General features: G+C 52.5%; 2 protein-coding genes and 1 pseudogene across 5 annotated transcripts; all 3 read right to left on the bottom strand.

The window, feature by feature from the left end:
* Positions 1-50: 50 nt before the first annotated feature.
* On the bottom strand, positions 51-6,102 carry LOC146764642 (uncharacterized). The gene is made up of 3 exons (XM_085564079.1): positions 6,039-6,102; positions 3,302-3,742; positions 51-1,750 (listed from the first exon to the last, which is right to left on the bottom strand). Exons 1-3 carry the CDS (start codon positions 6,100-6,102, stop codon positions 573-575), a joined length of 1,683 nt encoding a protein of 560 aa, XP_085420205.1. The 3' UTR covers positions 51-572.
* LOC146764641 (uncharacterized) lies at positions 4,165-11,674 on the bottom strand (annotated as a pseudogene). Its single transcript, XR_014950621.1, has 3 exons — positions 11,662-11,674; positions 11,378-11,551; positions 4,165-7,114 (listed from the first exon to the last, which is right to left on the bottom strand). The product of XR_014950621.1 is annotated as an uncharacterized LOC146764641 (transcript).
* Positions 8,801-27,988, bottom strand: LOC146764640 (uncharacterized). 3 transcript variants are annotated; one of them, XM_085564347.1, is made up of 3 exons: positions 25,073-27,988; positions 23,691-24,463; positions 8,801-23,504 (listed from the first exon to the last, which is right to left on the bottom strand). In XM_085564347.1, exons 2-3 carry the CDS (start codon positions 23,812-23,814, stop codon positions 22,327-22,329), a joined length of 1,302 nt encoding a protein of 433 aa, XP_085420473.1. In that variant the 5' UTR covers positions 23,815-24,463; positions 25,073-27,988; the 3' UTR covers positions 8,801-22,326. The 3 variants fall into 3 exon arrangements, with proteins under 3 accessions (XP_085420473.1, XP_085420476.1, XP_085420474.1); XM_085564350.1 differs by having other exon boundaries at positions 23,691-23,772; XM_085564348.1 differs by having other exon boundaries at positions 23,691-23,769; positions 25,073-27,987.

Genomic DNA, 27,988 nt, shown 5'->3' with positions numbered 1-27,988 from the left:
CGGGAAAACCTCCAACACAGGAGAGATAGGAACAACACATAGGCAACAAATTTGCTATAAAAATAGAAAAGAGGGAGCGGGTTATGGAACTGACTACTAGGATCGAATGACAATCGAAAATACACACCACGACACCCACTCATGCCCGTGTCACCCATGTCTCCTTCCATGTCCATGACTCCCCATATCACTGTCCAAGGCCATGTCCTCTTCATCTCCTCTTGCATCCAGGTGCCCAAACAGAGCCAGGAACATGTGGAGACCACCAGCCAGTGAATCACTCAGCACCAGCACTGAGTCTCTGCCCAACGAGGGCCACTGTGCATCATCCCATGGGGGTCCTCCAATGGGGGATGGAGTTGGAGCAGCGCAAAAGGTCCTCCCACACACAGAGCACTTGGGCTTCCCTTACTCCTGCCACTCTTCCTGTTGCTTTACTGTAAAGATCTGGGATACGCTCTTCCCACTCTTGGGACACTATTAGGGGCTCTACCCAGTGTGGGTCTACTGAGGTGTGACTGAGTGGAGTTTTTCTTAAAGCCCTTCCCGCAATCGGGACAGTGGAAGGGCCTCTACTCTGTGTGAATCCTCTGATGCTTGAGGAGTCGGTATCTGCTCTGAAACCTCTCCCCACACTCACAACACTCATAGGGCCTCTCCCCAGTGTGGGTCCTCTGGTGGACACTCAGGCTGATTCTCTGGTGAAAGCTTTTCCCACATTCCCTGCACTTGTAGGGCCTCTCCCCAGTGTGGATCCTCTGGTGCACTATAAGGTTACCTTTCTGACTAAAGCTCTTCCCACATTCCCCACATTTGTTGGGCTGCTCCCCGGTGTGGATCATCTGGTGCGTTATAAGGTGACCTTTCTGCCTAAAGCCCTTCCCACATTCCCCACATTTGTAGGGCTGCTCCCCAGTGTGGATCCTCTGGTGGACCTTCAGCATGAAGTTCTCCATGAAGCTCTTCCCACATTCTGAGCACATGTAGGGGCTTTCCCCAGTGTGCATTGCCTGGTGGATGATCAAGCGAGTGCTGTCACAGAAGCTCTTCCCACATTCCCCACACACATAGGGTCGTATCCCCGTGTGGATCATCTGGTGGCGGTGCAGGTGGGAGTTCCTCCTGAAGTTCTTCCCGCACTCCCCACACTCATAGGGCCGTTCATCAGTGTGGGTCCTCTGGTGGACGATCAGCTGGGAGCTGATGGTGAACCTCATTCCACATTCCCCGCACTCGTAGGGCCTCTCCCCGGTGTGGGTCCTCTGGTGCTGGACCAGGTGGTGTCTCAGGCGGAACCTCCTCCCACATTCCCCGCACTCGTAGGGCTGTTCCCCGATGTGGATCCCTTGGTGGTCTGTCAGGTGGGAGCTGAACTTGAAGCTCTTCCCACATTCCCCACACTTGTAGGGCCGTTCCCCACTGTGGGTCCTCTGGTGGCGAACCAGGAGGGAGCGCTTTTGGAAACTCTTCCCACATTCCAAGCACTTGTGGGACTTCGTGCCATCATCAAGCTTCTCATGGACCACCACCACAGAGCCCTGGCCAGATCTGTGGCTGCCTTCCTCACACGGGGTGGGTCTTTCCTGCTCAGAGCACCCTGGGCTGGGTTTGCAGCCCCTCCTCCTGCAGGATCTCTGGGGCTTTTCCTCCCCGTTGGATCCCTGCACCAAGGAGCAACTCAAAAGGGCCTCAGCCACGAAGTTCTTCTGAAGGGATTTCTTCTTCCTGGTCTGCATCCTCAGCTGCTTGTCTAGGGGAGGAAGGACAAGGAGAGGATGGGATTTGCCTCCCTGCCAGAGGGAAGGGCAAGGAGATCCCCCCAGTGCCTCCCCAGCAGGAGAGCATCGGCAGCAGGGCTGTCCTGCAGCCGGGGGCCCTGCTGGGCTGGGAGATGGAGCAGGAGACAGGGCGAAAGGGGCACTGCCTTCCTCCTCACCTGCCTGGGGGTCCCCGGGGCAATTTCCGCTTCATCACAGCCTCCTCCTCTCTCCAGATAAGGCTTGGGAATCGGAAATTCTGCTTCGGGGTAAAATCAAGCGTTGAGTGTGTAAAAAACTGCATTGACTTGTTTGTTCATCTAGAGTGTGAAATTAGGATAGAGGAAAAATGTAGGGGTTGGGGCATGGAACTTGCAGGCTTGGCCAAGGCTGGTAACTGCAAGGAAATATAGTGAAACAAAGTAATGACTTTATATGTAAGAAAGATCTTGCAGGACTGGCTGAAACTGGTAACCGGAGCAGAAGAGACCCATCACCCCGCTTGTGATATCTGCTGTTGCCAGCCCAGTACAACACAGGGGAGGTATGTATGTGAAACTCTCAAGAAAAGTATAAAAAGTGACCAAAGAGAGGGAGGGGTGTCAGCCCTTGGCGGAGCACGGACACCCCAACTGCACCCAGCGCTGTTTGCTTGTTATCGCTTGCTGTAATTAATAAAATTAGTAATTGATCTTAAAAGGCTGAATCAAATTATTCACCTCAATTTATAACAAGTGCATTGCCTTTGAAGATCCCACTGGCCAAGTGCATACCTAGAAGCCACCGAGTGTCTGGTAGCCACAAAATCCTCCAAAAATCAAGGAGGAAACCCAAAAACCTCTCCCAGGAGTTCCCTGTTTCCAGTGTCCTTACATTGGGTTTATGATGGTCCCCCTTCCCACGGCTGCTGGGGGGTTCTGTGGGTCCGGGGCATCTCCCGCCTGTCCCGGGTCCTGCTCAGCCATGCCGAGGGGGTTTTGGGCTGAGGGGCTTTGGGAGTCCCAGGGCTCATTCTCCCCTGATTCCAACGTGGCTCCCAGCTGTCCCTGGGCCCCCTTCTCCAGCATCCCCCCACTCCGCGCACTCACGCCTTCCCCCGCTCCCCGACAAGACTTTCAGGCTCCGCCCGCCCGCGCCCACTCATCCCCCGCCTCCACCACCCCTCCAGCCTGCCGCAGCCCCCCCGGCTCTGCTATCGCCCCTCTCCCCACGCCGGGGCTCCCGCCTTTCGTCCCCCGCCCCTCCCGCCCATCCCCAAAACCCATGGCCCGCCCGCCGCTCCGGCCCGAGCGCCACGTGGGCCCCGACAAATCCCCCCGGGGCCATTTACGGCTCAGCTCTGCACTCCGGCAACAGACAAAAACATCCCCTCCTCAGAGAAATTAAAACATTCCCCTCCCTGCGACACCGAAATACATCTGGGACATGACTCCGCAATCGGCGGGGTCCAAACCTCACCAAACAAACCCCAACAAACCCCCCAAAAGAATCCCCTCCCGCAGCTGCCGCCACAGACTCGGGCCGAGCCTCCCCTCCCCGCTCACCTGCGGCACGCAGGGCAATGCGATGCTGCCGGGGCCAGCCGAGCTGCGGGCTCCGCGGGCTCGCCCTGCCACCCCGCAATGCTCCTTCCTTCCTCTGCTCCCCTCCTGCTGCTCCTCTAACCGCTCCTCCTGCTCCTGCTCCTCCCCTTCCTCTCTGCCGCTGCCCTTCCTCCCGCTCCTCCTCCTCCGCTCCCGCCCCGGACCCCCCTTTCGCTCCCCCTCTGCCCCACGGCCGCAGCAGCAGCGGCTCTCGGGCAGGGCGAGAAACCCCCCGGAGCCCCCGGCGATGGGCAGGGGGCTCGGGGGCCCCAGTGCAGACCCGTCCGTCCCGTGCCCCTCCCGCCCAGCCAAAATCCCGCTCCCGGGGCTCGCTGGATGCGAGCGGGCGGCGCAGGTGAGATGCAAGTGGGGAGCGCTGGGCGCTGCGGCTCTGCCCGGGAACTGCGGACTCACCGCTGAGCAGCCTTGCAGATACATATTATAACATTGGCTTCTCGAAAATATTAAAAGGGCTTCTATAAGGGTTGTGTTAAAGTAACTCTGAGGTAAAAATATAGTTTTTGTTTGTGTTGTTAATTAAGCTTAGTGAAATAGCTGATCTAGTGTGCTTGTGTTGCAATGCCTGCTTGAATGGGATCACATCCAAAGAACACAGGATGAGCACACCTGCTACAGATATTCCAACTATCAGCACTCACCTTCTGAAGACAGCATGGACCAAGGTCCAAACCTGAAGGTTATGATAATAATGGTCTAAAACCATAACCAGGGAATCCGCTTGCCCAAAAAAGGCAGACTTGAGGAGGAGATATGCTAAACAGTTCTTGGAATATGTAAACTGGATTTGGAAAAGTTTACATATAAGTTTAATAAAGTTTACTTTTAATAGTTATTCTGATAATTTCTAGAATTTTATAAACTTTACTTACAATTATTATATAATTCTACTTATATTATGGCATAATTATTTATGAATATGGAACAGGCTGATACATTGAAAATGGTATCTCAAGGATGTATCCCAAATAACAGGAATGATCTTGGCTATGAATGAAGATACAGCATGGATGTAACATCTTCGCTTGATGGTTCTTGTCTCCTATTGTCCTTTATTAAACTTTTAAATTTTCACAGGAGACTAGACTTGTGTTTCACAGGAAATTGGTCAGTGCGTCCTGTGGCAGGAATTGGGAAAGGCGCTGCGCTCTGCGAGTCTCCCCGGCAGCTGCCGAGTCCGAGCCAGAGATCTTTCCTAATTCTTTATGTCCCTGAGACCTCTTTCCTATTTCTCTACCTCACATTTCCTGGTCAATACTATCTTAATTAAAATATATGTTCAGTAAAATCCGTGGGTTGCGGTGCTGTGGTCTCATTTGCACCTTCCCTGGGGTAGAGGTGTCTCTCCCTCCTGGGACTGCAGCCCATGGCCAGGGTCCCTACGTATTCATACTTAGGGTACACGGAATATTACTTTGCATCTTTTGAGAAGTTTTGATGCTTAGGACACTGCTTTTAATCTTCAATTATGTGGAAAGCTTCTAATATTTTGGGATTAATTGGAATCTAGGAGATTTAGGGGTCTCCCCATCAGGGGAACCACAGGAGGGGCTTCCACACCTTTTCCCCGCAGTCGTTCTGGGATTCTCTCAGGGATTCTCACTTTGCTTTTCTTCTTCCCACAGCTTTGAGCTGGGAATGGGCTGGAAAATGTCCAGCAAAGCCACCTCTGCTGTCTGCTCTGGTAGCCTACCACACAGCTTCTGCACCTCGTCACATGTCCCTGAACAGCTCCCTTGGGAAGCAGGGCAGAAGCAGCACCTGGGAGCCCTGGGAATTTCCCTTCTGGATCCATGGCACACGCCCAAGCGCTTTGGAATTTCACTTTACATGGCACGGCACTAAACGTCCCTCCCAAGAACCCTCAACTGGATCAAACCCACCATCCTCCACATTCCCTGTGAGTTCACCCCATGTCCCCCCCCATGTCCCTGTCCCCCACGTATCCCCACCCATGTCCGTGTTCCCTGACGTTCCCATCCACGCCCGGATCGCCACCATATCCCCATTCATGGCTCTCCCCCTCCCCAGCTGCTGCGGTGCCGGATTCCTTCAGCCCGGTTCACTCCCGACGCCGTCGGCGAGAGCGGCCGCCCCCAGAAAGCTGCTGAACCTGGGCTGCGGCTGTGGGGCACAGATGCTCTACGGCACGGGGGGACTGCGACGAGGGGGGCACAAGGAACAGGGAGAGGTCTCTGTGTGTTTTCCAAAGGGGATTATTCCCAGGGGGTCAGGGACAGAAAGACCCTGAACAAAGGCACACAACCACTGACATGCAGGGGAGGCCTTAGGGGCGGCACAGTCTTTAACCAGCTGCGAGAAACCTGGGCAGGAACACAAGGCGGGGATCCAATGTTTAACCCAAGAGGGGATCACAGGGGAGGAGAACAACTGAAACCAATCCTTGGGGCCTCCTCCAAGGATACAAAATGGAGAGGGATGTTTCTAGAGAAAGGGGCAGTCACTCTAGGGAAGGGAGTGACACTCAATGGGAGCAGGGACAGGGAACAAAAGGGCAGGTCTTTGGGGAGAGGGACACCTTGGGCAAAAACACCAACACAGGAGAGAAAGGAACAACCCATAGGCAATAAAATATGCTATAACCATACAAAATAGGAGGGGTTATAGAAATGACTACTGGGACAGAATGACAATTGAAAACACACACCGCAACACCCACCCATGCCCGTGTTACCCTTGTCTCCTTCCATGTCCGTGGGCCCCATGCCACTGTACACAGCCATGGCCCCTTCAACACCTCTTCCATTCAGGTGCCCAAACAGAGCCAGGAAGATGTGGAGACCCCCAGCCAGTGGATCATCAGCACCATGGATCACCAAGTCTCTGCCCAGTGAGGACCACTGTGCATCATCCCATGGGGGTCCTCCAATGCGGATGGAGTTGGAGCAGTGCACACAGTTTCTCCCGCACACAGAGCACTTGTAGAGCTGCACTTACTGCTGCCTCTGTTGCTGTTTGGGCACTTCATATGTCTGGGAGACACTCTTCCCACTCTTGGGACACTGTTAGGGGCTCTCCCCAGCGTGGATCCACTGAGGGGTGATGCAAGTGGAAATCTTCCTAAATCCCTTCCTACACTCAGCGCTGCCGAAGGGCCTCTATTCTGTGTGAATCTGCTGATGCTTGAGGAGACGATATCTTCTCTGAAACCTCTCCCCACACTCAGAACACTCATAAGCCTCTCCCCAGTGTGGATCCTCTGGTGGACTCTCAGGTTGCATCTCTGGCTAAAGCTTTTCCCACATTCCCCGCACTTGTAGGGCTTCTCTCCAGTGTGGATCCTCTGGTGGACCATCAGCTTGAAGTTCTGCATGAAGCTCTTCCCACATTCTGAGCACATGTAGGGGCTTTTCCCAGTGTGCATTGCCTGGTGTATGATCGGGAGAGTGCTGTCATGGAAGCCCTTCCCAAATTCCCCACACACATAGGGTCGTATCACTGTGTAGATCATCTGGTGATGATTCAGGTAAGAGATGTTTGTGAAGCCTTTCTCACATTCTCCATATTTATAGGGCCATTCCCCAGTGTGGATCCTCTGGTGGCAGACCAGGACGGAGCGCTTGGGGAAACTCTTCCCACATTCCAAGCACTGGTGGGGCTTTTTGCCATCACCGTGCTCCTTATGGACCACCACTTCAGAGCCCTGGCCAGATCTCTGGCTGCCTTCTGTTGCAGAAGCTAGATAAATATGATTATCCATAAATAACACAGCCAGGATGAGAACAGTTTTCCCAGCTAGACGGAAAACAACCCCGCCTACATATGGGTCCTGGGGTCAAGTGGACTGTTCCATCTCACACCCCAAATGATGTATGGTTCACCCCGCACCTCTTTCCTGCCCCTAAAACATCAAGTGCCTGTAACCCCATTGGCCCGAGCCTTGTTCCAGCCCACCTTGAAGCTCCTTGAAAAGGGGGTTTTGAGGGGCCACACGCTCTCTTGGAACTCCCTCCCCTCTGTGGAGTTGCGTTTTTATATGTTTTATTACATCTTTATTCTGTCATGGTTTGTTTCAGTGTACCCCCATACTGTATTGGTGTCGTGGTTTTACACGGAATGAGAATTTTTTCTGGAAGGAAGAGGTCAATTTGGATATTGACCAATTGAAGGTAGACACGCCTCTGAGAACACAGAGGGGTTAAAAGCAGAATTCCCAGGAGAACTCGTTCTCTTTGGTTCCAGTCAGCACACAGTGCAGCCTCTCCCCTGCCCAGCGACGAGCTGGGAGGGGGAGGGGAAGGCCGATGGCCTGACTGAGGTAGGCCCAAAGGTAGTGGAAGGACTGCAATTGGGCTGGCCCCTGCAGATAAAAGGGTGGAAGAAATCTGGGATGTCTCCATTCCCCCCCCGAGTTTCTCTCCTGAGAGAGAGAGAAAGAGACATCGGCAGTTTTGTCAGCAATTCCACTGCGAAGAAGGAGGAGCGGGGGGAGCTGCAAGGTGCCCAGTGCGTGGGAGTTGCTGGATGTCTGGGCATTGAGCCATCCCTGGGAGTTTGGACTTTTAACCCTTCCTTGAGAAATGAAAGCTTTGTGAATTTTCCTTTCCCCTCCTTAGTTTGAAAGAGAGGAAGAGGGACACCTTGGACCCTGGGATGTTAGAAGGAGGAATTCTAAATGGGAGTGGGACAAGGAGTGGCTTTTGGCTAGACTTTTCCATGTTAGCCACAACCTGAACCAATCTTCTCCTCCAAGAAAGACTGTGTTTAAAGAAGATGCCAGTGAGTCAAGAGACCTGCTTCAGCTGGGAAAAGACAAAAGTGGAGTGAACGGAGAAAAGGTTAGGGGGTTTGTGGTGGCGCCCCCTTATCCTCAAAGAAAAGAGAAAAGAAGAAGATCTCTATTCTTGAACCCTCGGCCCCAGGGGAAATGGAAAAATGGGGGGGACTGCGGTCCCAAACAATGAAAAACTGAACTGTTGTTTTCTCCCCTCTTGGCAGGGCATCCTTGAAAAGAAAAATCCTAAAAGCAGTCTGTCCATCCATGTATTGGTAGTGAGAGCACTGTGCATGAAAAAGAGAAAGGTCACCATAGGAAACTTTTTCTCTGGGCCGTGCCATGAATAACATGGAAACACAGGATGTAGAGTTGTGTTTTCTTAGAGAGTCTGTGGCACAGGACAGACTCTGTTCCCTCAATAGACTATGTATCGATTATCTAGAAGATAGAAACCTAATTAGAGTCCAGATTGTGTCTCACTGTGGATTGTTGGAGTTGGGTAGTAGGGGGAGGAATGCTTTGCAAGGTTTTCGTTTGATCTTTGTGTAGTTTTTTTCCTTTTTTCCTTTCCTTTTCCTTTTTGTAGTAGTAGCTTGTCTTGGTTTGACAAGACAGGAGTCTGTGAAGGAGGGCAAAAGCCTCCTGTGCAAAAGCCTCCTTCTGAATTACCAGGATTTTTAAAGTAAAAGGCTCTCAGGCAAAGATATGGGAATGGGAGTAACAATTCTTTATTAGGAGAAAACTAGATAAAAATTTAAAAAGGCAAATGTAATTGGTACAAACAAAACTAGTGAAAAAGTCCACAACCTGAGGATTCGGGGTGTTGGTAGCAGTCCGGTTGAGATGATAGCTGCTCCTCTTGCAGTGGCTGATGAATTGCAGCTGCAGTGGTGATCTTTAGAAGGGTATAGTTTTCTCTGAAGATCTGGTGGCAGTTGGGTCTGTCTTCCTCTGCGCCGGGGCTGCCTCCGAGCTCTGCCGCCGCCGCCTCACCGCTCTCCGGCTGCTTCTCTGGGAATTCCGCCAAAGGAGCTGCTTCTCTGGCAATCCCGTAAAGAGAGAGAGAGCTGCTTCTCTGGGAGTCCCGTAAAGAGAGAGCGAGCTCTGTCCCCCAAAAGGTACCCCTTTTATCTAATAAAAGAGTGCTTGGCTTCTCCTTCTGGGCGGAATATCTCACAATGGGATGGTGTTACGTTATCAGCCCTGCACTGAATCAGTCAATGGCCCATTAACAAACCATTACTTCTTTGGAGCAAACCATTGTTCTTGGAAAAGATAACAAACCTGCCCAACCTCCAACAGATGGCAAATAGAATACAAGCTTATCTTACAACCCAGGACATAGCTTAATAAAGTTTTTTTTCCTGTTATTAAGCATAGGCCTGCTTTACTCTTTTCTAGATTCCACTTCACAGCATTCAAAAAAGAAATCACATTTTCATGGGGGCACTGGCATTGTGCCTGTGTCAAACCATAACAATCGGTTTCTCCCTGGGTTTTCCCGCCTTCCCTCATGCGTCAGTCTCCCCAGAAAATGCCAAGTCAGTCCCCTGTCCCCTCCCAGGTGCCTTGTCTGTCACTTGGTGCCCCTTCCCCTAACTCTAGAAACTTCCATCCAGGGCACCGAGTGATTGGATGAGGTCCTGGGACCCCTCCCCTGTCTCTCCCTCACTGGATCCCCCAGATGTCAATCCCCACAAGAGTCACTCCAGTCTGTTCCCCCACTGGCTGATCGGCCCCCCTCCCTCTCCCTATGGAACATGTTGCCAGCACCCCTCACTTGCTCTGGCTGGCTGGCCACCTCCGATGCTGTTGGATCCCCAGGACCTCAATAAACATCGGATTTTTGTCCCCAACAAGTGCCTCTCCTCATTTCCTCGCCGTTGGAATCAGCAGCGACCTCAGGACCCACAAAGCACTCTCCAAAGCCCAGCTGGTACAGTGGTGGGTGCTTCCACTCGCCCTACTCGCCCCGCAGGAGAGCTAGCCAGGGCTGAGGACAGTGCTCTGGGGAGGGGCCGTGGTAATTTGGCATCTGCCGGGGGGCCAGAAGATAGCCTGACCCCACGGCAGAGGACCCTCGGAGTCCAGGAGACCCGTGGATATATCCTTTAAGCCGTCAAATTACCCCGGTGGGAGCAGACCCACGTTTTAGTGAGCGGCGCTCACGGGGACGGGGCCAGCAGCTCCGGCCAGCACCACCGGAGTCGGCTCCCCCTTGGGCGTGTCTGCAGCCTGGATTTTTTTGTTTCTGCCTGGACGTTTCCGGACCCTCTTTGCTGGTGAGTGAGGGGGTCCTTGGGGCTTAGACTCCTGCTCTTTTTGAGGGTTTTCCTTTTTTCCCCAATGTTGGGGGGAGGGATTCCCTCTTTGGGTGGGTTTTTCTTGCTCCCTGGGTGTAGGGGAAAGACCCCACATTCTTTTGTTATAGTTCCCTTTCCCGGGGTGTAGGGAGCTTGAAGGGCAGGTGGTCTAAGTTGTTCAGGGTGGTCTTTTCCTTTTCGCTGTAATTCTCCCAGCTGTAGACTTTGTGGTACACCTTAAAATCTGTCAGCATGGATGCAAAGCTGACCATGACACAGAGGAGAATCTATTCCCAGGTTGTGGGTATCCTAGTTGGAGGGGAGAAAAAGTTTAAAAAATCAGATGTTCAAAGGTTTGTCCGGTGGGTGTCACAGAGCTTCCCAGATATTTCTGCAACCACATTATACCAAGTCCCCTTTTGGCACCACGTTGCAAGGGAAATCCTCAAACAGGGGGATCCTTCCCTTTCCAAATTTACTTATTTGGCACTGCATATTAGGGATATTATATAAAACAATTATGAAGCTCTGCCACAGCCATCGGCTGACAAACCAAATCCCAGTTCTACAAATCCTACCCCTCTCTCCTCTCCCTCTTTCCAAAAACCAGGGATTCTTAGATAGGCATCCTGGCTATGTCCACAGACAGATTATGGCCCCTCTGAGAATCCTCGGGACCCTTACCAGGACAGTGCTGGCACTACTCGGGACTCTCCCTGTTTCCCTGTTTCCCCTCAATGTACAGCCCTGTCCCATAGACATTCTGTAAGCTTTAGTCTCCCCAATCCTGTTCCTAACCCCTTATCCCACAGTCCACAGAATGGCTTCCCCTCTTCTCAAAGGACACAAGATGGCAGGGACCGCATGGCTTTTCCCTCCACATGTGCTCCTTCTTCCCACAATCCCTTTCCAGCCTCTTCCCGAAACTCCTTCCGATCAACAGCCAACCCCTTCCACTCCCCAGATTTTCCCGCCCACTTCTCTCCTCCACCACCTCAGTCACCTCCCCTTTTGAATTATTTAACACCTCATCCCCCAGCTCCGCCTCTGGGGAGAGCTTTCCATCAGCCACTCCCCCTGGCCCTGACTCTGCCTCCTCCTCCTCCTCCCTCGGTTCCCACGACCCAACTTCCGGTTCCCACGCTTTGGGGTCTGGGGGGAGCGGGGGGGAGTGTGGGAACTTTGGCCTGCCCCATTCCCTGCCTGCCTTCTCTGCTGCCCCTGTCACCTTCAGCCCACCGAGGGGGGCAGCCTCCTCGCACAGTGGTCCCCCATTCCTCAACAAGTCATCAAGGACCTCTGCAAAGCAGAGAAGGAATTCGGCTGCGAATGCGAGATTTTTTGAGGGATGTTAAAGGCAACACTTGCCTCCACAGAGTATGTTCCCACAGACATGTGGACTCTCTTTTCATGTTTAATAACTCAGGCTGAGTTTTTAGTTTGGGAGTCTGCATGGAGGTGGGAGGTGAGGGAGTTTTTGCCATTCCTCTGGGCTAATGCAGAAACCTCTGCAGATGCGAATGGGGGAATGTTATCAATTGACCATCTGTGCAAGGTTGATTGAGAATTTGGGCCAAAGCAGGCTGAAAAGATCCCCAGGGAGGCTTTAGTAGTCAGTGCGAAGGCAGTGGAGAAGACCTTTTTTAAACTAAGGCCTACCAGCCCAATTATTAAGTATTTATCTATGAAGCAGGAGCCATTAGAGTAATTTGTGAGTTTTGTGGATCGTCTATGCCAAGCCATTGAGGCACAGGTTCCAGACGAGGGCCTCAGGAGAGGCATGATCACCGAGGTTGCCAGGCAAAATGCCAACGAGGCATGCAGGCAAGCCATCCTGAGACTCCCCCTCGACCCAGAGCCTACACTACAAAGCATGCTGGACGTCTGCTCCCGCAAGGTGACCATCCCACCTAGAGACTTGCAGGAGACTCTGCGAGCACCATCCAGGAGAGTCTCCTTCGCTGAAACCGTCACCCCATCAACTACTCCTGCTTCCAAATGCTGCTTTTCAAGGCCACCTCCAAGAGGATTTAATTCAGATAGACCCTGCAATCTTTGTAATAAAAGAGACCATTGGGCTCCACAATGCCCATTGAGGGACGACTTTTAAAATTCCGACAGCAGCAGCAAGGCTGGGGTGCCCCCAACCCAGGGGGCAACCAAAAAAACAAATGGACCAGCGCAGTCTCTCCCTGCATGTGGAAATAAATATGGTGGGACAATCAACATTCGAGGAGGGGAGGGACAAAGACATCACCACCAGAAACTACACCCTATCAGATTTGACTACGGCTGACAAACCAGCCTATATGGGGGAGGATGTGAACTTCATTTCAAAAGCCTGGCTTGGCCGGGATCCCGACCACCCCAGGCCCATTCTTAATACTCAATCCAATTTCTCTCCCTATAGGTTGGCTCTGACTGAACCTTTACATCTGAAGGATACTGATCGGCACTTTATTACTGTTGACACCAAAGACCCCGGAACCTGGAGGAACCTCCACAGTAAGTGTATCGTTCTTGGGGACACAAAATTCACACCAGTCGACATCACCATTGCACCAAGTCTGACATCTGCACATCCTAAACACTTGGTCTTGTGGCTGCACTGTTCTCACCCGCCAGTCTTCCTCCCAGAGGGCCAAATCATCGCCCAAGCCATTCCTGTATCTGGGCCTCCAGTTTTCCGCAAAGACATATGGAAGCAGTCACCTGACAAAATCTACCAGGCGCGTCAGGCCCAGATACTGGGGAAGGAAAGACCTAAAATTTCATGCTACATGTGGAAAGGCGGGGAGCACAAATATCTCAATGGACTTCTCGACACAGGGGCAGACGTGACGGTCATCCCCTTGCGGGACTGGCCGTCACGATGGGAATTGCAGGATGTGGCAGGACAGATTCAGGGTGTAGGTGGTTCACAATTGGCCAAACAATCAAAGAACATCGTAAAATTTGAGGGGCCAAATGGACAATCGGCTTATTTACATCCATTTGTTTTAGACTGTACGGAACCCTTGTGGGGGAGGGACCTAATGGCCCAATGGGGGTCACAGTTGACATACCGATCCCCCAGGTTTTTTGGTTAGTGGCCACTGAGGAGTGTCCTACTCAGAAGTTGAATTGGCTTACGGATACACCAATCTGGGTAAAGCAGTGGCCGCTCAACAAACAAAAATTCAAAGCGTTCCGGGAGCTCGTGTATGAGCAGCTCCCTCAGGGGAACATCCAGGAAACAACATCTCCCTGGAATTCCCCCATCTTTGTTCTCAAAAAACGTGGCAAAGACGAGTGGTGCCTCCTCCACGACCTTCGTGCAATAAATAAAGTCATTAAAGACATGGGCCCTCTCCAACCAGGGATGCCGTCCCCCACAATGTTACCTGAAAATTGGGAATTGGCAGTCATTGATATAAAAAATTATTTTTTCCAAATTCCTCTACATCCTGAGGACGCGCCACTTTTTGCCTTCTCAGTTCCTTCCACTAACTGAGAAGCCCCAATGGACAGGTATCACTGGAGAGTTCTACCCCAAGGCCTGAAAAATAGCCCTTTCATCTACCAGTGGTACATTTCTTCATTGCTGTCCCCTGTGCGTGCAGCCACCGAGGGCGTGATAATACAACATTACATGGATGACATACTCATTTGTGCCCCCAACAGCGATTTACTTACATACGCGCTTAACCTGACAACCGATGTGTTGGTTGCTGTGGGGTTCGAGCTGTGATCAGATAAAATTCAATCGATGGCACCCTGGAGGTACCTTGGTTTGGAAACAAACAAGCGGACCATTGTTCCGCAAAAATTGGCAATCAAAAATAACATTCGGACCCTAGCTGACGTTCAGCAGCTGTGTGGATCCTTAAACCGGGTGAGACCCTGGTTAGGTATCACTAACGAAGACCTAGCCCCCCCTTTTTGATTTATTGAAAGGGGGGAAAGAGCCTAGTTCTCCTAGGGAACTCACCAGAGGCCAAGGCTGCATTAGACAGGGTTCAGGAGACAATATCTGCCAGGCAGGCCCACCGGTACAATCTGGGTCTGCCCTTCAAATTCATCATATTGGGCAGAATGCCACACCTCCGTGGTGTTATCTTTCAGTGGACAGACACCCTAGGGAAGGGTAACCAGGACCGAAGGGACCCACTCTCCATCATCGAGTGGGTTTTCCTAAGTCACCACCGGTCCAAGAGAATGACACGACCACAAGAGCTGGCGGCAGATCTAATCCGCAAGGCTAGAGCGCGGATTCATGAGTTGGCAGGATGTGACTTTGAATGCATTCACATTCCCATTAAATTGGAATCGGGTCAATTCACAAAGGCTATGTTGGAACACCTGTTACAGGAAAATGAATCATTACAATTTGCTCTAGATAGCAACACGGACAAAATTTCAGTTTTGAGACCAGTCCACAAAATTTTTAATTCAGAGATTCAATTCACACTATCAACAAAGCGAATTCAGAGCAAGAAACCCTTGAAAGCCCTAACAGTTTTTACTGACTTGTCTGCAGGGTCCCACAAATCTGTTGTGACTTGGAAAGATCCTCAAACTCAGTGGTGGGAGGCAGATGTTGAGGTGGAAGGATCCCCTCAGGTAGCTGAGTTGGTCACAGTCATTAGAGCTTTCGAGCGGTTCTCTGAACCCTTTAATTTGGTCACCGATTCGGCTTATGTAGCAGCTGTAGTGTCTGGAGTGCAGGATGCAATCCTGCGAGGTGTTTCCAACGATGCCTTGAATAGGTTGCTCTCAAAATTAATTAAGTTAGCATCCCACTAAAAGCAGCCGTTCTATGTGATGCACGTCAGGTCACATACCGACCTGCCGGGGTTCTTGGCCGAGGGCAATAGGCGTGCCGATTCCCTTGCTGCCGCCCCCATGCCAATGGCGTCACTCCTTGATAAATTCCAACAGGCTAAAATAAGCCACCAGCTCTACCATCAAAATACACCAGGTCTGGTAATACAGTTCCACCCAACCCAAGACCAGGCTCGAGCCATTGTGGCCACATGCCCATCCTGTAAGTCGCTCCCCCTACCATCGGTGAGCGCAGGGGCCAACCCTAGGGGTCTGAAGTCCTGTGAGGTGTGGTAGATGGACGTTACTCACATCCATTCCTTTGGGAGGATGAAGTACGTCCATGTCTCCGTTGACACCTTCTCTGGGGCAGTTTTTGCCTCAGCCCACACAGGGGAGAAAGCCTCGGATATCTATAAAAGTCTGAAACAGGCTTTCTCTATGCTGGGTGTCCCCAAATAATCAAAACAGATAATGCCCCAGGTTACACCTCCAAGGAGTTCACCAGCTTCCTACAGCAATGGGGAATAGAACACAAGACTGGCATCGCCTGTTCTCCATCAGGCCAGGCCGTGGTGGAGAGGACTCACCAGAGTCTTAAACGGATGTTAAAACAGCAACAGCCGGTAACGAAGGTAGAGTCCCCCCAGGTTCAATTAGCGCGGGCCCTCTTTACCATTAACTTTCTTAACTGCTCCTTTGAATGTTTAAATCCGCCAATCACTCGGCACTTTAACAACTACGAGCAGGGGAAGGTCAGGGAAAAGCCGCCGGTCCTCATTAAAGATCCCGAGACCTGGAGGCAGGAGGGGCCCTATGACTTAGTCACCTGGGGACCAGGATACGCTTGTGTCTCCACACCCTCAGGCCTGAGATGGGTCCCCTCCAAATTTGTCAGGCCGTATGTCCCCAAAGCCCAAGCCAAACCGGAGAGTCCTCAGGTAGGACATGCTGCCTTCAGAAGGCAGAGAAAATCTTCCCTTTTTGGGTCTACCTCTTCCCTTTCCAGCTCCTTTGGCTCTTTGTTCCCTTTTGAGCTAGACCTCCCCTACCCTGATTATTAATGTATCTTTAAGTTATTTTTCAGAATTTGTCCCAGTTTGGATCTAACCCAGGATGTCACCCACACTAAGCCTCATCCTCCTCACCATCACAATCAACATGAGACTCCAGCTGGCATGCGTTATTCCTCAGCCTCAGGCTAACATGTGGACTACGTTGGCCAAATGCTGTATGAATCTAAGTTCTAAGGCTGAGGACATCCGTGCCACCATAGACAAAATGCAAAATATGATAACACATCTCAAGAAAGAATCATCAGACTGGCTGGGGTCTCTTTTCGAAGGATGGGGACTCTGGTTAGATCCAATCCATGGTTCGAACTGGACTTTTACTTTTGTTGGCCCCTGTTGTATTTCTCATTTGCTTTAGTATTATATAAGTTATTTTTACTTCTCTCTTCCCTTTCCTTTTAAACAAAAAAAGGGGAAGATGTGGAGTTGCGCTTTTATATGTTTTATTACATCTTTATTCTCTCATGGTTTGTTCCAGTGTTGCCCATACTGTATTGGTTTCTCCCTGAGTTTTCCTGCCTTCCCTCATGTGTCAGTCTCCCTAGAAAATGCCAAGTCAGTCCCCTGTCCCCTCCCAGGTGCCTTGTCTATCACTTGGTGCCCCTTCCCCTACCTCTAGAAACTTCCATCCAGAGCAATGAGTGATTGGATGAGGGCCTGCAACCCCTCCCCTGTCTACCCCTCACTGGATCCCCCAGATGTCAATCCCCACAAGAGTCACTCCTGTCTGTTCCCCCACTGGCTGATCGGCCCCCCTCCCTCTCCCTATGGAACATGTTGCCAGCACCCCTCACTTGCTCTTGCTGGCTGGCCCCCTCTGATGCTGTTGGATCCACAGGAGCTCAATAAACATCGGATTTTTGCCCCCAACAAGTGCCTCTCCTCATTTCCTCGCCGTTGGAATCAGCAGCGACCTCAGGACCCACCAAGCACTCTCCAAAGCCCAGCTGGGTACAGCGGAGGGTGCTTCCACTCGCCCTACTCGCCCCGCAGGAGAGCTAGCCAGGGCTGAGGACAGGGGTCTGGGGCGGGGCCGTGGCACCCCTCTTTTAGAACTTCCTCTCTCCTTGAGCATCCTCTTTTCTCTCCCCTACCCTCTTAAGGTTTGCCACGTGCTGCATCTGGCAGCATGAGGCAGGACCTTTCTGCATTCCCAATAAACCTCCTTCTCTAAGAGCAGCCTTGAGAGATCTCTGTCTACATTCACCCAAACCGTCCTGGAGTAGCAGAAATATTCAACAGACTGGCGCCCAACGAGGAAAAGGAATCCAGATGTCTGTGAAAATGTCTCCAGCCCTTCTACCTGTGGGACACATCTCAATGCACGGTAACTAAATTACCTGTGGTAGCCTCCTCATCGTTGTCGTGAGCACGGCATTTCATTGCAAGGCAAAGTTGATGCTGGAGCTCTTTAAAGAATTGCGGAGGCAATCATTCCTCGAGCACACCCAGCTCGTTTCTAAGTAGTGAGCTTTCAGAGCTCTTGGAAGATTCCTGCCTCGAGTACAGGTAACGCTGCGGAGTTGCAGTGACCCTGAGCTCTGTGAGGAGCCTTGTGGCACACCGCCACGTGCAGAGAGCACTGCCCGCACTGGAAGCCCTGAGGGGGAAGTCTGGAGCTCCCGAGCACGGAAAACCCGTCCCGGAGAGACGTCTGAATCCGGAGCTCTCAGGGGACCCCCGCAGTGTCCTGAGCTCTGACAGGAGGTACGTTGGAGCTCAACAGAGGACCCTGCTTTCACGACATCGAGGTGAGCTACACAGGTCTAAAAAATGGGACAATCCCACTCTGCCCTTGATAGAGATCTCTATAAGCAACTTAACCATCTCTTACGTAGTCATAACAGTACTTTGTCTAAGAAAGAGTTAAAAAGCCTCCTGGAATGGGTCCTGCTTAACTTCCCTAACACTAAGAGGTCAGCTGCCTTTACCAGAGAATTTTGGGACTCAGCTGGAAATAGACTTTTTATTGATATTTCACGACAGGATCCTAACGCTTGTGATTTGCTCCCAGCTTTTAGAGCCGTGGCCGAATTGTTTGCCCCACAGAAACCGGACCCAGCCACGTCGCCCATTGGCGTGGTTTCTGATGACCCTGCCCTCACCATGGGTCTCCCCCACGCAGCCCCCTCCGCCCCTGCGCCCCCTTCGCCGCTTTCCCTGCCACGCCCCCATCCTCCACCCCGCGCCACTCGGCGCCAACTCTCACAGTTTCGGCTGGCACGGCCGCCCCAGCCCCCCGGCCTGTGCCCTCAGCGGCGTCTCTGGCCGCAGCGGTCGCTACTTTCGCTGGCCTATTACAAAACAACGTTTTGTACAAATAATTGAACCGGCACTAGCCGCATCCGGCTTGCCGCAGCCTCCCGTGGGAATCCCCAAGGTCTGGGGCGAGATGCCACCCGCGCCGTGACAGCACGTGACCACAGCCCCAGTCCCAGTCCCACGGCAGCGATCAGCGGGAAGCCCCACGCCGCCGCTCCCCCAGCCAGAGCTCCCCCAACCACAGGGGGATGCCCCGGAGCCCCAGATCAAGAACCCGCCACCTCCCGCACTCGTGAACACGCGACAATTGGCCGGCGGCGCCGCCCCGAGCCCCCCGGACCCTCCAGTTGCAAGGAAGACACGGCCACCCTGATGCCTCGCTGTGCGGACTCAGTGACGCGCCCCGTGAATGCACAGTTCGCGATGCCCCCAGTCAAACCGCTCTCTGTCGCCCCTGCGGCGCCTCTGATGCAGCCCCCCGTTTTCCATGCACACCATGCTGCGGTCTGCACTCAGCCGGCGTCCCTGCACCCTCCGGCAGTGATGCCAAGGCCCCAAGAGCTGGAAAGGGGGGCCCTGCTGCTGCTGCCGCGGCTGGTACCACCACTTCCAGGCTCACCGCCACGTCCCTCCGCAGGGACACGCCCAATACTTCTTACAGCCGCATCACAAATAGTTCCTCCCACACCGCCGCCCTCGCAGCCTCTGGAAACCTCAGCTGTAGATCCACCAGCAGCTTCTCTGCTGCCAGTAGCTCCTGCATCCAGTTCACACAATAATCCACCACAGCTTGGCATGCAGCGAGAAAGAGAAGAATGGACCCTAGCAGCTGCTTTGACAAATACAGGACACACAGAACTCTGTGGTACCCCTGCCAATACTACCCCCACTGCCTCAGTTTCACAGGATTCCCAAAAAGGTGTTGATAACCTCCAACTGTTAGACTGGCATGCATTCAGACGTGATATTCACAAAGAAGACAGTCTGAATCCCCAGTCCATGCCTGTGGCATTCAGCCAGAAATCTGGTGGTCCCAGAGAATGGACAGTTGTCCCATCTCACGATGAGAGAAAATTACTAAAAGCAGCAAATAATGGTGGTATCCCCTTTTCTAATGGTAAACAACTCTTGAAAAGTACCATAGAAAAAACATGAAACCCTAAAGCGCAGCTTATTAAAACAGAAAAGGGGAATTTATCAGGCCACACCTCAAAAGAAGTTGAGCAATGCCCTGTATGCTCACAATTTTCTAAATAGCTCTGAAGGAGAGTCTCACCCCTTGATTTATAGACATTTTCTGAACAACAAAAGAGCAAAAATAAAAGGGCACCCCTCAGTCTTAATCAAAACCTTACACCCAGGACAAATAGAAGGTCCATGCAAATTTGTAACATGGGGGAGAGGGTTTGCTTGTGTTTTCACAGGTGAAGGATTCAAATGGGTCCCAGCGAAGTATGTGAAGCCCGCTGGCACCTCCATACCAGGCAGTGTTTCTGCAAGTCTAAGCCAAGAGGCAAAAGCTCAGACTTGAACTGTGCAGAGCCAAGAAGAAATGACCTGCCAAAAACAGCCCAAGAAAAGAATGGAGATTTTTTGTTTGCGCGCACATGTTGCTTTTGTTCCCTTGTTGTTGCTCTTGTTCTTTTGTTTTAGTTTTCATAATAAAGTTTCACCTGCAAGCCAACCCAAGACAAATGCCTGGGTTGCTTTAGCCAAGTCTGCAGGCTCTGGTACCATCTCTTTAGCTGACATATACCTTTTTCAATCTGTTCAAAGAACCTTCCCCAGAAGGTTTTGATAATGCTACCTCAGCTAAATTCTTCCATTATACTAAAACAGTAAAACAAGTTAAAATGTTGGCTCAGTAAAGAAATCAGTGCCACCCCTACTATAATCTGTAATCTATCTGAACAGTTTATCTGATGGTTTGAGCTTTGCACCTTGGCTGAAGGAACTCTGTTAAGTAAGCTTGATTGTTTTAAAAGTAATAAGTGTAGTTTCAGTAGCAATATCCTATATAGCTCAGAGTGTGCAACAAATAGTTATTAAGTCAGTGTTTAGCTTTCAAATGGTTTAACGAAACGGGGAAGATAGATAAATATTATTATCCATAAATAACACAGCCAGGATGAGAACAGTTTTCCCAGCTGGCCGGACAGCATCCTTGCCTACGTATGGGTCCAGGGGTCAAGTGGACTGTTCCATCTCACACCCCAAAAAATGTATGGTTCACCCGCACCTCTGTCCCTCCCCTAAAAAATCAAGTGCCTGTAACCCCATTGGCCCGAGCCTTGTTCCAGCCCACCCTGAACCTCCTTGAAAAGGGGACTTCGAGTGGCACATGCTCTCTTGGATCTTCTCCTCCCTTGGAACCTCCTCCCCCTCTAGGAGCTTCCCTTCTCCTAGAGCATCCTTTTGTCTCTCCCTTCCTCCACCTCTTTGAGCCTTGCCACATGCCGCATCTGGCAGCACGAGACAGGACTTTTCTGCACCCCCAATAAACCTCTTTCTCCAAGAGCAAACTTCAGAGATCTCTGCCCCCATTCATCTACACCATGCTGGAGCCCGATATTTTTTAAAGTTAAGCCAATGTCCCCCCCCATGTCCCTGTCCCCCACGTGTCCCCACCCATGTCCGTGTCCCCTGACGTCCCCCTCCACGCCCGGATCGCCACCATATCCCCATTCATGGCTCTCCCCCTCCCCAGCTGCTGCGGTGCCAGATTCCTTCAGCCTGGTTCACTCCCGATGCCGTCGGCGAGAGCGGCCGCCCCCAGAAAGCTGCTGAACCTGGGCTGCGGCTGTGGGGCACAGATGCTCTACGGCACGGGGGGACTGCGACGAGGGGGGCACAAGGAACAGGGAGAGGTCTCCTGTGTGTTTTCCAAAGGGGATTATTCCCAGGGGGTCAGGGACAGAAAGACCCTGAACAAAGGCACACAACCACTGATATCCAGGGGAGGCCTCATGGGCGGCACAGACTTTAACCAGCTGCGAGAAACCTGGGCAGGAACACAAGGCGGGGATACAATGTTTAACCCAAGAGGGGATCGCAGGGGAGGAGAACAATCGAAACCAATCCCTGGGGCCTCCTCCAAGGATACAAAATGGAGAGGGAAGTTTCTAGAGAAAGGGGCAGGCACGGGAAGGGGGTGACACTCAATGGGAGCAGGGACAGGGAACAAAAGGGCAGGTCTTTGGGGAGAGGGACACCTTGGGCAAAAACACCAACATAGGAGAGATAGGAAGAAGACACAGGCAACAAATTTGCTATAAAAATAGAAAAGACGGAGGGGGTTATAGAACTGACTACTAGAACGGAATGACAATCCGAAACACACACCACGACACCCACCCATGCCCGTGTCGCCCATGTCTCCTTCCATGTCCATGACTCCCCATATCACTGTCCAAGGCCATGTCCCCTTCAGCTCCTCTTGCATCCAGGTGCCCAAACAGAGCCAGGAACATGTGCAGGCCACCAGCCAGTGAATCACTCAGCTCCAGCACTGAGTCTCTGCCCAACGAGGGCCACTGTGCATCATCCCATGGGGGTCCTCCAATGGGGGATGGAGTTGGAGCAGCACACAGAGATCCTCCCGCACACAGAGCACTTGCTGGGCTTCCCTTACTCCTGCCTCTCTTCCTGTTGCTTACTGTAAAGTCTGGGATACGCTCTTCCCACTCTTGGGACACTATTAGGGGCTCTCCCCAGTGTGGGTCTACTAAGGTGTGACTGAGTGGAGTCTTTCTTAATGGTCTTCCCACAATCAGGACAGTGGAAGGGCCTCTATTCTGTGTGAATCCTTTGATGCTTGAGGAGACGGTATCTGCTCTGAAACCTCTCCCCACACTCAGAACACTCATAGGGCCTCTCCCGAGTGTGGGTCCTCTGATGGGCAATCAGGTTGGATCTCTGGCGAAAGCTTTTCCCACATTGCCTGCACTTGTAGGGCCTCACCCCAGTGTGGATCCTCTGGTGAACAATCAGGTTGGAGTAGTGTCTGAAACTCTTCCCACAGTCCTCACACTCATAGGGCCTCTCCCCAGTGTGGATCCTCTGGTGCGTTATAAGGATACCTTTTTGCCTAAAGTTCTTCCCACATTCCCCACATTTGTAGGGTTGCTCCCCGGTGTGGATCCTCTGGTGGACCTTCAGCATGGAGTTCGCCATGAAGCTCTTCCCACATTCTGAGCACATGTAGGGGCTTTCCCCAGTGTGCATTGCCCGGTGCATGATCAGGAGAGTGCTGTCACGGAAGCCCTTCCCACATTCCCCACACACATAGGGTCGTATCCCCGTGTGGATCATCTGGTGGCGGTGCAGGTGGGAGCTCTTCGTGAAGCCCTTCCCACACTCCCCACACTCATAGGGCCGTTCCCCGGTGTGGATCCTCTGGTGAACGATCAGCTGGGAGCTGATGCTGAAACTCATTCCACATTCCCCGCACTCGTAGGGCCTCTCCCCAGTGTGGGTCCTCTGGTGCTGGACCAGCTGGTGTTTCAGGCGGAACCTCCTCCCACATTCTCCGCACCCGTAGGGCTGTTCCCTGGTGTGGATCCTCCGGTGTTGTACCAGCTCAGAGCTGAACTTGAAGCTCTTCCCACATTCTGCACACTCATAGGGCCATTCCCCTGTGTGGATCCTCTGGTGGCGGACCAGGAGGGAGTGTTTTTGGAACCTCTTCCCACATTCCAAGCACTTGTGGGACTTCGTGCCATCATCAAGCTTCTCATGGACAACCACCACAGAGCCCTGGCCAGATCTCTGGCTGCCTTCCTCACACGGGGTGCGTCTTTCCTGCTCAGAGCACCATGGGCTGGGTTTGCAGCCCCTCCTCCTGCAGGATCTCTGGGGCTTTTCCTCCCCGTTGGATTCCTGCACCAAGGAGCCAATCAAAAGCAGCTCAGACACAAGGTTCTTCCGTGGGGATTTGTTCTTCCTGGTCTGCATCCTCAGCTGCTTGTCTAAGGAAGGAAGGACAAGGAGAGGATGGGATTTGCCTCCCTGCCAGAGGGAAGGGCAAGGAGATCCCCCCAGTGCCTCCCCAGCAGGAGAGCATCGGCAGCAGGACTGTCCTGCAGCCGGGGGCCCTGCTGGGCTGGGAGATGGAGCAGGAGACAGGGGGAAAGGGGCACTGCCTTCCTCCTCACCTGCCTGGGGGTACCGGGGCAATTTCTGCTTCATCACAGCCTCCTCCTCTCTCCAGATAAGACTTGGGAATCGGAAATTCTGCTTCGGGGTAAAAACAAAAGCTGAGTGTGTAAAAAACTGCATTGACTTGTTTGTTCATCAAGAGTGTGAAATTAGGATAGAGGAAAAATGTAGGGGTTGGGGCATGGAACTTGCAGGCTTGGCCAAGGCTGGTAACTGCAAGCAAATACAGTGAAACAATGTAATGACTATATATGTAAGAAAGATCTTGCAGGACAGGCTGAAACTGATAACCGGAGCAGAAGAGACCCATCACCCCGCTTGTGATATCTGCTGTTGCCAGCTCAGTACAACGCAGAGGAGATAAGTATGTGAAACTCTCAAGAAAAGTATAAAAAGTGACTGAAGAGAGGGAAGGGTGTCAGGCCTTGGCGGAGCACAGACAACCCGGCTGCACACACTGCTGTTTGCTTGTTATCACTTGCTGTAATTAATAAAATTCATAATTTATTTTAAAAGGTAGAATCAAATTATTTGCCTCAATTTATAACAAGTGCATTGCCTTTGAAGATCCCACAGGCCAAGTCCATACCTAGAAGCAAACGAGTGTCTGGTAGCCAGAAAATCGTCCAAAAATCACGCAGGAAACCCAAAAACCTCTCCCAGGAGTTCCCTGTTTCCAGTGTCCTTGCTTCGGGTTTAAGAGGGTCCCTCTTCCCACAGCTGCTGGGGGGTTCTGTGGGTCCGGGGCATCTCCCGCCTGTCCCGGGTCCTGCTCAGCCATGCCAAGGGAGTTTTGGGCTGAGGGGATTTGGGAGTCCCAGGGCTCATTCTCCCCTGATTCCAACGTGGCTCCCAGCTGTCCCTGGGCCCCCTTCTCCAGCATCCCCCCACTCCGCGCACTCACGCCTTCCCCCGCTCCCCGACAAGACTTTCAGGCTCCGCCCGCCCGCGCCCACTCATCCCCCGCCTCCACCACCCCTCCAGCCTGCCGCAGCCCCCCCGGCTCTGCTATCGCCCCTCTCCCCACGCCGGGGCTCCCGCCTTTCGTCCCCCGCCCCTCCCGCCCATCCCCAAAACCCATGGCCCGCCCGCCGCTCCGGCCCGAGCGCCACGTGGGCCCCGACAAATCCCCCCGGGGCCATTTACGGCTCAGCTCTGCACTCCGGCAACAGACAAAAACATCCCCTCCTCAGAGAAATTAAAACATTCCCCTCCCTGCGACACCGAAATACATCTGGGACATCACCGACATCTGGGACATGACTCCGCAATCGGCGGGGTCCAAACCTCACCAAACAAACCCCAACAAACCCCCCAAAAGAATCCCCTCCCGCAGCTGCCGCCACAGACTCGGGCCGAGCCTCCCCTCCCCGCTCACCTGCGGCACGCAGGGCAATGCGATGCTGCCGGGGCCAGCCGAGCTGCGGGCTCCGCGGGCTCGCCCTGCCACCCCGCAATGCTCCTTCCTTCCTCTGCTCCCCTCCTGCTGCTCCTCTAACCGCTCCTCCTGCTCCTGCTCCTCCCCTTCCTCTCTGCCGCTGCCCTTCCTCCCGCTCCTCCTCCTCCGCTCCCGCCCCGGACCCCCCTTTCGCTCCCCCTCTGCCCCACGGCCGCAGCAGCAGCGGCTCTCGGGCAGGGCGAGAAACCCCCCGGAGCCCCCGGCGATGGGCAGGGGGCTCGGGGGCCCCCAGTGCAGACCCGTCCGTCCCGTGCCCCTCCCGCCCAGCCAAAATCCCGCTCCCGGGGCTCGCTGGATGCGAGCGGGCGGCGCAGGTGAGATGCAAGTGGGGAGCGCTGGGCGCTGCGGCTCTGCCCGGGAACTGCGGACTCACCGCTGAGCAGCCTTACAGATACATATTATAACATTGGCTTCTCGAAAATATTAAAAGGGCTTCTATAAGGGTTGTTTTAAAATTAACTCTGAGGTAAAAATATAGTTTTTGTTTGTGTTGTTAATTAAGCTTAGTGAAATAGCTGATCTAGTGTGCTTGTGTTGCAATGCCTGCTTGAATGGGATCACATCCAAGGAACACAGGATGAGCACACCTGCTACAGATATTCCAACTATCAGCACTCACCTTCTGAAGACAGCGTGGACCAAGGTCCAAACCTGAAGGTTATGATATAAATGGTCTAAAACCATAACCAGGGAATCCGCTTGCCCAAAAAAGGCAGACTTGAGGAGGAGATATGCTAAACAGTTCTTGGAATATGTAAACTGGATTTGGAAAAGTTTACATATAAGTTTAGTAAAATTTACTTTTAATAGTTATTCTGATAATTTCTAGAATTTTATAAACTTTACTTACAATTATTATATAATTCTACTTATATTATGGCATAATTATTTATGAATATGGAACAGGCTGATACATTGAAAATGGTATCTCAAGGATGTATCCCAAATAACAGGAATGATCTTGGCTATGAATGAAGACACAGCATGGATGTAACATCTTCGCTTGATGGTTCTTGTCTCCTATTGTCCTTTATTAAACTTTTAAATTTTCACAGGAGACTAGACTTGTGTTTCACAGGAAATTGGTCAGTGCGTCCTGTGGCAGGAACTGGAAAAGGCGCTGCGCTCTGCGAGTCTCCCCGGCAGCTGCCGAGTCCGAGCCAGAGATCTTTCCTAATTCTTTATGTCCCTAAGACCTCTCCTATTTCTCTACCTCACATTTCCTGGTCAATACTATCTTCAATAAAATGCCTGTTCAATAAAACCTGTGGGTTCTGGTGCTGTGGTCTCATTTGCACCTTCCCTGGGGTAGAGGTGTCTCTCCCTCCTGGGACTGCAGCCCATGGCCAGGGTCCCTACATATTCAGACTTAGGGTACACGGAATATTACTTTGCATCTTTTGAGAAGTTTTGATGCCTAGGACACTGCTTTTAATCTTCAATTATGTGGAAAGCTTCTAATATTTTGGGATTAATTGGAATCTAGGAGATTTAGGGGTCTCCCCAAGAGGGTAACCACAGGAGGGGCTTCCACACCTTTTCCCCGCAGTCGTTCTGGGATTCTCTCAGGGATTCTCACTTTCCTTTTCTTCTTCCCACAGCTTTGAGCTGGGAATGGGCTGGAAATGTCCAGCAAAGCCACCTCTGCTGTCTGCTCTGGTAGCCTACCACACAGCTTCTGCACCTCGTCACATGTCCCTGAACAGCTCCCTTGGGAAGCAGGGCAGAAGCAGCCCCTGGGAGCCCTGGGAATTTCCCTTCTGGATCCATGGCACACGCCCAAGCGCTTTGGAATTTCACTTTACATGGCACGGCACTAAACGTCCCTCCCAAGAAACCTCAACTGGATCAAACCCACCATCCTCCACATTCCCTGGGAGTTCACCCCATGTCCCCCCCCATGTCCCTGTCCCCCACGTGTCCCCACCCATGTCCGTGTCCCCTGACGTCCCCATCCACGCCCGGATCGCCACCATATCCCCATTCATGGCTCTCCCCATCCCCAGCTGCTGCGGTGCCGGATTCCTTCAGCCCGGTTCACTCCCGACGCCGTCGGCGAGAGCGGCCGCCCCCAGAAAGCTGCTGAACCTGGGCTGCGGCTGTGGGGCACAGATGCTCTACGGCACGGGGGGACTGCGACGAGGGGGGCACAAGGAACAGGGAGAGGTCTCTGTGTGTTTTCCAAAGGGGATTATTCCCAGGGGGTCAGGGACAGAAAGACCCTGAACAAAGGCACACAACCACTGACATCCAGGGGAGGCCTTAGGGGCGGCACAGACTTTAACCAGCTGCGAGAAACCTGGGCAGGAACACAAGGCGGGGATCCAATGTTTAACCCAAGAGGGGATCACAGGGGAGGAGAACAACTGAAACCAATCCTTGGGGCCTCCTCCAAGGATACAAAATGGAGAGGGAAGTTTCTAGAGAAAGGGGCAGTCACTCTAGGGAAGGGAGTGACACTCAATGGGAGCAGGGACAGGGAACAAAAGGGCAGGTCTTTGGGGAGAGGGACACCTTGGGCAAAAACACCAACACAGGAGAGAAATGAACAACCCATAGGCAATAAAATATGCTATAACCATACAAAATAGGAGGGGTTATAGAAATGACTACTGGGACAGAATGACAATTGAAAACACACACCGCGACACCCACCCATGCCCGTGTTACCCTTGTCTCCTTCCATGTCCGTGGGCCCCATGCCACTGTACACAGCCATGGCCCCTTCAACACCTCTTCCATTCAGGTGCCCAAACAGAGCCAGGAAGATGTGGAGACCCCCAGCCAGTGGATCAGCAGCACCATGGATCACCAAGTCTCTGCCCAACGAGGGCC

This window comes from Lonchura striata, chromosome 32, assembly GCF_050655825.1.
Source record: "Lonchura striata isolate lonStrDom1 chromosome 32, ASM5065582v1, whole genome shotgun sequence".
NCBI lineage: Eukaryota > Metazoa > Chordata > Aves > Passeriformes > Estrildidae > Lonchura > Lonchura striata.
The sequence above is the reverse complement of the archived record's forward strand: the minus strand, read 5'-3'. Positions and strand labels throughout refer to the sequence as shown.